An 8,581-nucleotide genomic window follows, 5' to 3' on the forward strand; every position below is an offset into this window, starting at 1 on the left:
CGTAGTGTGTGAATGTGTCCGTGATTGTGCTCTGTGATGGGTGTCCAGCGTTTTATGCCCCGAGTTCCCTGGGAAAGGCTCCAGGCTCACCGTGACCCTGTGTTGGATAAGCGGTACGGAAATTGGATGGATGGGATGGATGGATGGATGGATGGACGGTCAGATGGACGGACGGATGGATGGATGTATAGGATGTATGGATGGGATGTATGGATGGATGTATGGGATGTATGGATGGATGGGATGAATGGGATGGATGGATGTATGGGATGTATGGATGGGATGTATGGATGGATGCATGGATGGATGGAATGTATGGATGGATGTGATGGATGGATTAATGGGATGGATGGATGTATGGGATGGATGGATTAATGGGATGGATGGATGTATGGGATGGATGGATTAATGGGATGGATGGATGGATGGATGGATTAATGGGATGTATGGATGTATGGGATGTATGGATGGATGTATGGGATGGATGTATGGGATGTATGGATGGATGGGATTAATGGGATGGATGGATTAATGTTATGGATGGATGGATGGGATTAATGGGATGGATGGATTAATGTTATGGATGGATGTCTGGGATGGATGGATGGATGGGATTAATGGGATGGATGGATTAATGTTATGGATGGATGTCTGGGATGGATGGATGGGATGGATGGATGGATGTATGGATGTATGGGATGAATGGGACGGATGGATGAATGGGATGGATGGATGGATGGGATGGATAGATTATCCTGCACAGATTATTTTGGATTGTTTAAACATGGACATTCACTTTAAAAGGTTTCTGAAAGATCAGTAGAAATAACGTATAACAAAAAGAAAGAAAGAACATCCAGAAAGTCTATATGGAACCTCTACGGACACTGAAGTGTGTAGTAAGCTGTTTGTTAGCCGCTGCAGCCATGACAAGCAGCTCTTTATAATCCAGGGGATTTAAACTTGGGCACTGCAATATTATTATTTTTGCCATTCTTTCTTGTCCTCCAGAACACAAACAAGCTTTTACTCAGGGTGTATGAACGAGAGGGAGAGCAGGAAAGGAGCAGATCAAATATTAATGGTTCTACAGGTCTGAGATGAATAATAATACACAACGTCCTCATGAATTTCAGGTTAATTAAACCAGTTCACGGACTACACTGTTAGGGAAATAATGGCACCGTGGGGCTGCCCCTCTTTCTCCACCTAACACTGGCCTTAACCCTTTACTGACCCACATCACCACCATTTCTCTCAGAACTTATTAACGTAATGTAGTGCACACATGAATGGTGTCGAGTGTTGGTAGGACAAAAACGTCAGACATGGCATGCGCACACTCACACACACACACATCTGTATGAGCAGAGCTAAGGGCTCATTGTTCACTGAAAACATGTCTTTGAGGCCAGAACAATCCACTGTCTGAGCCTGGGGGATGAAAGAAGCACACAGTTTTCTTTAACACACACAAGGCTCCTGCTGTTTCAGTCCTGAATGTACACCATTCTCTCTCTCTCTCACACACACACACTGTTAAAAGCTTTATACGTGCATCCTAAGCACATGGAGTCACACGTCTCGGATAGCGTCATTAGCAGAACAGCTCCACCAGTCCAAAGCCATTACAGCTCATCTCAGTTAGAGCACAGGATCCGCTTTTAAATACTTAATCATGCAGATTTGCTCTCAGGAATATTGCTGTTGATGCTTAGCTGCGTAGTTAACGGTTTGAATCGAGTGAGTCACCAAAGTCACCACATGTTTTTATATATTGAATATTAAACGTGTGACGATTGAGGTGTCCTTTAAAAAAAAAAAAAAAAGTCATTAGACAAGACAACAAGGCACAGAGGTGCCAACACTTTTACCCTCATCAGGAAATCTGTATTCCATGAATATGCAAATTACACACGTTTTTTCCCCTGATAAACTGATATAACTCTTGTAATTGGCATAGCCTGCTTTTGGGGGAAAAGAGAGAGAGAGAGAGAACCTGATTGGCTCTTATAATTGATGTGCGTAATAAAACGTGATGGGGCATGCTGTAATAGAAAAATAATCAACGACAAGCTGATGTGATGCTATCACCACCTCAAAGCTGATTATTTTCCAGAAACAGCATGTCGTGAAGAGTTTTAATCTTCTTAAAGCACAGCAATTTTCAGAGGATTAAAGGATTTCTAATGATTATACTTATCCATTTGTAGTTACATTTAATGTTGTGGAACCACTGTCCAACAACTACGGTCTTGTTATTAGGAACATTACAGCAGCTTTAAACAGCCATTCACTTATCAGCTATAGAGAACCTGGAAAGCACAAACTTACTGACTGTTACAGTCCTGACACTGGAGACTCCTTCCATAAATGTTAAACAAATGTCTCCTTACAGCTTCAGCATATCATTGGTTAGATGTCTTTCTTTGTTACATAAAAACATCTCCAATCTGAATGGCGTTGATTCATGTTCTACAACAGCAGCTGTGACGGTAGTTCTGACTGTAATTCAAACAATAGGTTTATATTAATGCACTTGTTCTGTGGTAACAACCCTAGAAACTACTGTTTAATAAACAATAACAGGAACTAACTTGTATTGTGGACGTTCCACAACATTAACTGTAACTAGACTGTAAATAGTTTTTTTTTTTTTTTAAAGCATCATGCACTGTTTATTAATCAATTAACATGTCGTAACGATTGAGAAAGTCACCGTGGTATACGTGGAATACGATTTAGGACGTGCTGTTATGGGAAAAATGATCTACTTCAGGATGGTAACCTAGGGGTGCGTCTCAATCAGCTCCCTAGTTCAGTAGTCAGGACGCTGATCAGGGAGTCGGCCATTTTAAGGGCTGTCTCAATCGCAAAATCCTTCCAGTGTACTGGAACCTTCATGCTCTTAAAACAATCCCACAATGCACTGCGAAAACCAGGGAGCTTCAATGTTCACCATGTTCCATTACTAGAAATGACGTCATATTTTCTGAAGCCTCTCAGCTTGGAAAAAAATAAAATAAATAAAAATGTCAGATGAACTTTGTCTGTAAACTTCGCTCTCGAATGATTACTTATGTTAGCGATTTTTAACTTTATTTGACGTTCTATATATACGGTTTGTTTGTTAACGACTTTTAAGTGTTTCATTATTTTTTTTTTAAATCCATTCGCTAGCCTACGATCCTGTTTGAAGCCCCGTGACAGAAACGCATGTGATTAAGCGAACAAATTTATTTGACATAATGTTACAAAGATATCGGTCCTGCCTGTTGTTGATAAATACCAGTGGTGACGTTTTATAACACGAGTACGCAGTCCTGTCGTGGGACATTGAGTCATTAGTGTTCCCATGTGTAGTGAGACAGGGTCCTTACCAGTGCATGAACTCGTGTACACGATATACTGAGTCACCACCAGGGGAGCTAGGGAGCTGAATGAGACGCACGTCTAGTCATTGACTATTTCCCTATCACGGCATACCCGCAAGTGTTTTCTTCCTAACGTTCATTGTTGTAGATGTGAAGGCCAGTGAAAGCATGAAGACGTCAGCGTAGAGATATGCACCAACGCATTTATTCAGGTCTGTAACAGTGGGCGGAGTCCGCACTACTCCTCCACCATTGGTGGTGGAGAAAGCTTGAGGCTGAAGTTTTCACTGTGGTAGATGCTTCCGGTTCCTGGGTGGGCGGGGTTCAGCAGGCCGGTTCTCTCGCTGCTGTGGGAGTGAGTGAGTTCTGTAAGGATCGCCAACTGGAAGACAAAACCACCCCCCAGAGAAACATATAAAATTATTCAACTTATTAAACGGCTTCATTTTGAAAGTAAGAAAACAACGACTGAAAGAATGACTCTGACAAACGCAGAAACATTAACTTAATGAGGAGGGAAACATTTCTTCATTACTATAAAAATCAGTGCTGTTTATTTCTTTCACACTTGTATACGTGTGTGCGTTTGAATCCACATTCATTAAACGAGCTAATTAGTTTGGTCTCTCCGGAAAATCAGACATTGTATTGTTTAAAATGCGTGTTTTGTCGCCTTCGTTCATTCTTAACTGTGTTAATTATGCACGGAAGCTAACAAAGACAAAGGACTCGTAGGCTCATTATTCCATAAGGTTCCCAAAGGCTTCTTTGGATGGATAATAATTCCCGCTATTTAAACATGTTCTACTTGGAACCTTTTCTGAAAGAGAAACCCTCGATAATAAGAGATAAGCTATTTTACCTCGATTTTAATTCTTACTGGGAGTTCAGGGACTGAATATTTGTGGCTGTCGAGGTCCATTTTACTGATCATCTACCTCTCAGTCAGCAGCCACAGACATCACAACCATGTGGCACACGGCAACCCGAACACACCACATTCTTGCCGTTTGTCCACCACACGGTACGACTCGACTCGGCTCCACTCCGTTTTTGGGGGTTTTCCACTGTGGATAGTGCCTGGTACCTGGTACCTTTTTTTAGTACCACCGGTTGAGTTTTGAAGCGAGCCGTGCCGATACTAACCGTGAGCCACGCACTGAGGGAGTAGGAATTCTCCTTAACGAGTGGTTCTGTATTGTGCCTGAATAAATGTGTGTCATTTAATACATACTTTGCGTATGGTAATATTCTATTAATTGAAAATTCTGTATAATTTATCTCGTTAAAATTACAACAAAGGTTTCCGTCTTAGATTTTTACATCTCGCTTGTTACCGATTTCCAAACGGGCGTTTATGGAAGTCTCTCCCGTCGCGGCTGAATCTAACTTACTTATACCGAGCACTACGTAATTTCTAGAACGCCGTTATTTTACATCCTTAATAGGCTCCGCGTTCAGTGAACAGGAAAGGCGTTTGGAATACGGTCCGACCGTGTAATTGTACACGACTTCCATAATACAACGCTATACCTGCGCGAAGGCGAGTGGAAGACGGCACCCGACACTAAACTGCAGTGGAAAAGCAAGCTCGGAAACGTAAAGCGAGCCGAGTCGAGTCGAGCCCTACCGCGCAGTGGAAAAAACGCTTTTCATTTTCTCGCTTCACCGTAAGGGTTTATTTTTCTTTGCCATCTCTCTCCTCTGTTTCTACCCCTCACGTCTCACCAAAGCCTTTTTTCACGTCTGTGTACAGTCAGTGTTTTCTTGCCTTTGTCTCATATGCACTCGATGCCAAACCAAGGCATGTTAAGACTTCATTTCAGCCTAGTTTTTTTTTTTTTTTTTTTTTTGTATTTTTATGTGCCCTGAAATTAAAATAAAGATTAGACTATCTACAACTATTCGTTAGATTGAGATAACGTGAACATATTTTTCTTCCATGAGGTGAAGCATTTCCAAATTAAACTGCACGTTCAGGTGGGAATAATGGGGAAGACAAGATTTAGGTTTTATCTAGATCTAGATGCAGGTCTGTAGTCTATCATGGAGGACGGCTCGTCTGCCGCAACACTACAGGCACCAGCGCTAGGATAGGAGAGACAATGCTGCTCGAGTTGCTGCGTGCTGGTTGGTATCTCTGCAGTTGTAGCTTGGTGGGTGGAGGTGAAACTGGAGGTAAAACATTATATAATATAACTGGCTATATATTTATTACACTCTTGGGTGATTGCACATTGCTATAGTCAATAAGCAAAGGTTGTTTAGAGACCAGCAAAAAGCAGTGTAGTGGAAGATTACTGACTGAAGCCCTGTTCGGATTGTGGTTTCTCAGATGCTGTTGTGTGAGAGCAGAGTGGTTATTTCAGTTAGACCTGTCTTATCAACAAGGTGTTTCTGCCCACAGGACTGCCACTCACTGCATGTTTTGCACCATTCTTTATAAACTCTAGAAACTGTTGTGTGTGTCCCAGGAGGTCAGGAGTTTCTGAAATCCACCTCACACCAGAAACCATGCAACAGTCAAAGTCAAAGACATAAAGACACTGGACTTTCTTACCGGGAGGTCGTGAGCTCAAATCCCAGCAGCACCAAGCTACCAATACTGGACCCTTGGGCAAGGCCCTTAACCCTCAACTGCTCAGTTGTATAAATGAGATCAATGTAAGGCGCTCTGGATAAGGGCTTCTGCTAAATACCGTAAATTTAATCATTAGATGTTATAACTGCATGAATGAGCATATATACAGTATATTGTATAGGATATGTATGCATATGGATTTGATGATAAGTATATGGTTATATATCATACACTTATATTGAGATACTGTATATGATACATAGTACAAATACTGTAGTATATGGATAATATAATATATAGTTTCACTGTATGGAAGTCTCGTGTGTGTGTGTGTGTGTGTGTGTTTGTGTGTGTATAGACCAACCCCCCCCTCTTTGGACACTGAGCTGACAGGTCACGGAGTAGCTCAATATGAAGAAGGACAGATTGTCCGGCGAATCCATTAGTAGGCACCCTCTCCTTCTTATCTTCTAATCTTTCTTTTCTGTTCCATTCTCTCTTGCTGTCTTCTTTATTCCCTCATTCTCCACCCTCTCATCACTCCTCTCATTCTGTCTCCATATGTCTTCTTTCCTGTCTGCTCTTTATCTCTCTCTCTCTCTCTCAGAAGCAGCAAAGAGATGGGAAGAGAGCTGCCCTTATTATGATTCAAAAGAGACATTTATACTGTTCGTACACACAACCTGTGTATATACTCGTGACATTCTCTGACTGAGAGAGAGGCAACGCCTCCTTCACTGGGATGGAGCGGTACAGAGGACACGCCTCCACAGCACAGAAAGCATATTTAGGTTAAGAATCTTCAGTGTAGTACAGCGTGCTGAAGCCACGCCTCCTTGGCCCAGTACAGCATGCTAAGGCCACGCCTCCTTCACTGGGATGGAGCGGTACAGAGGACACGCCTCCACAGCACAGAAAGCATATTTAGGTTAAGAATCTTCAGTGTAGTACAGCGTGCTGAAGCCACGCCTCCTTGGCCCAGTACAGCATGCTAAGGCCACGCCTCCTTCACTGGGATGGAGCGGTACAGAGGACACGCCTCCACAGCACAGAAAGCATATTTAGGTTAAGAATCTTCAGTGTAGTACAGCATACTGAAGCCACGCCTCCTTGGCCCAGTACAGCATGCTAAGGCCATGCCTCTAGGACCACTGGGACGGAGCGGTACAGAGGCCACGCCTCCACAGCACAGAAAGCATATTTAGGTTAAGAATCTTCAGTCTAGTACAGCGTGCTGAAGCCACGCCTCCTTGGCCCAGTACAGGATGCTAAAGCCACGCCTCCTCGGTCTAAGACAGAGTAAAAGGGCTTAGACCTGCTTCCTTAACTACAGGACAATTAGTACCACTTAAAAGGAAACACACACACACACACGTACACACAATCATGCTGGCACCAGTGTGTAATTAAGACTAGTGTTTTCTGGCCAGCCATCTAGTTAATACCCTCAGCAATAATACATTTAAACAGAAACACCTCCACAGTGCTTACTACACACACACACACACACACACACACACACACACACACACAAACATACACACATACAGACGTGTACATTGAGGAGCTGCACTTGTCCTCCACAGGGGGACACAGGACACAAGCCAGTGACTCTCTCTCTCTCTCTCTCACACACACACACACACACACACACACACACAAACATACACACATACACACGTGTACATTGAGGAGCTGCACTTGTCCTCCACAGGGGGACACGGGACACAAGCCAGTGACTCTCTCTCTCACTCTCACTTGCTCTCTCTCTCTCTCTCTCTCTCACACACACACACACACACACCTCTCTGGCCTTTTTTTCTTATTTACTCATCATTTGAACCCATTTACGGTTTAATTAAAGACCAGGAATCTAGGCTGAGTCGTGGTGCCTGCTGTGTTAATTAAACAGAAAGACAGGCCTGGGATTTGAACTCACAACCCCCTGGTCACTAGCACAAAGACCTTCACCGCTAAGCTACTTCCCAGATTCTCATTAAAGAAAAAGTATTTTCATTCCTTTCGGTTGCTGAAGCTGAATCACGGCGCTGAAATCCGTCAGCATAGCTGTCGCAAAGCAAACTCGAGCAAACGTGGAGCTCTGGAGTTCTCCGTCCTTGCTAAAGGTGAGCACTGTCCCAACGTTATAGCGAGTTTGTAGATCCATTTCTCAAATGACGGTTTATATGCTATACGCTGTTGTGTTATTAAGTTATCCAAATTAGACTTAGATAATCCAGACACCAAAACACCACTCAAGGCCTTCTGGAAGGAAACAAGCACAGCTTAATGGAAAACTCCACCGTGAAACACATTAAATTTGATTTCTATTGAAATATTTATGATGTACTTAGCAATTCTGGCACGGATAACCTGCTCTGTTTGAGCAGAGTGTACAGACGAGGAGGCGGGAGAGCTGGACGGGATAAAAGACTAAAGCGCCGCTGCATCACTCTGTCTAGGTAGAGACGGAGTGAGGGGTAAACCCCACTGGCATTGTGGGTAATAAAGGTAACCAAAGTGAACATACACCACTGAAGATCACGTGTTAATTATAAAGATTAATATGCGAGTCATTCAGGATGTTCTTGTGTATACACAAGCCATCCATCTATCCATCCATCCA

The 8,581-nt window shown here is 43.0% G+C and overlaps 1 protein-coding gene across 2 annotated transcripts in view; it reads right to left on the reverse strand.

Moving 5' to 3' along the window:
- Positions 1–657: 657 nt before the first annotated feature.
- Positions 658–8,581, reverse strand: part of vps8 (VPS8 subunit of CORVET complex) — a 117,778-nt gene continuing 109,854 nt past the window's right edge. For both annotated transcript variants that reach the window (XM_053616103.1, XM_053616102.1), the window contains exon 45: positions 658–3,756. In XM_053616103.1, coding sequence (XP_053472078.1) covers positions 3,613–3,756 — 144 coding nt within the window. In that variant the 3' untranslated portion in view covers positions 658–3,612. The remainder of the gene's footprint in view (positions 3,757–8,581) is intronic.

The sequence above is a fragment of the Ictalurus furcatus genome, chromosome 26, assembly GCF_023375685.1.
Source record: "Ictalurus furcatus strain D&B chromosome 26, Billie_1.0, whole genome shotgun sequence".
In the NCBI taxonomy this organism is placed as follows: domain Eukaryota; kingdom Metazoa; phylum Chordata; class Actinopteri; order Siluriformes; family Ictaluridae; genus Ictalurus; species Ictalurus furcatus.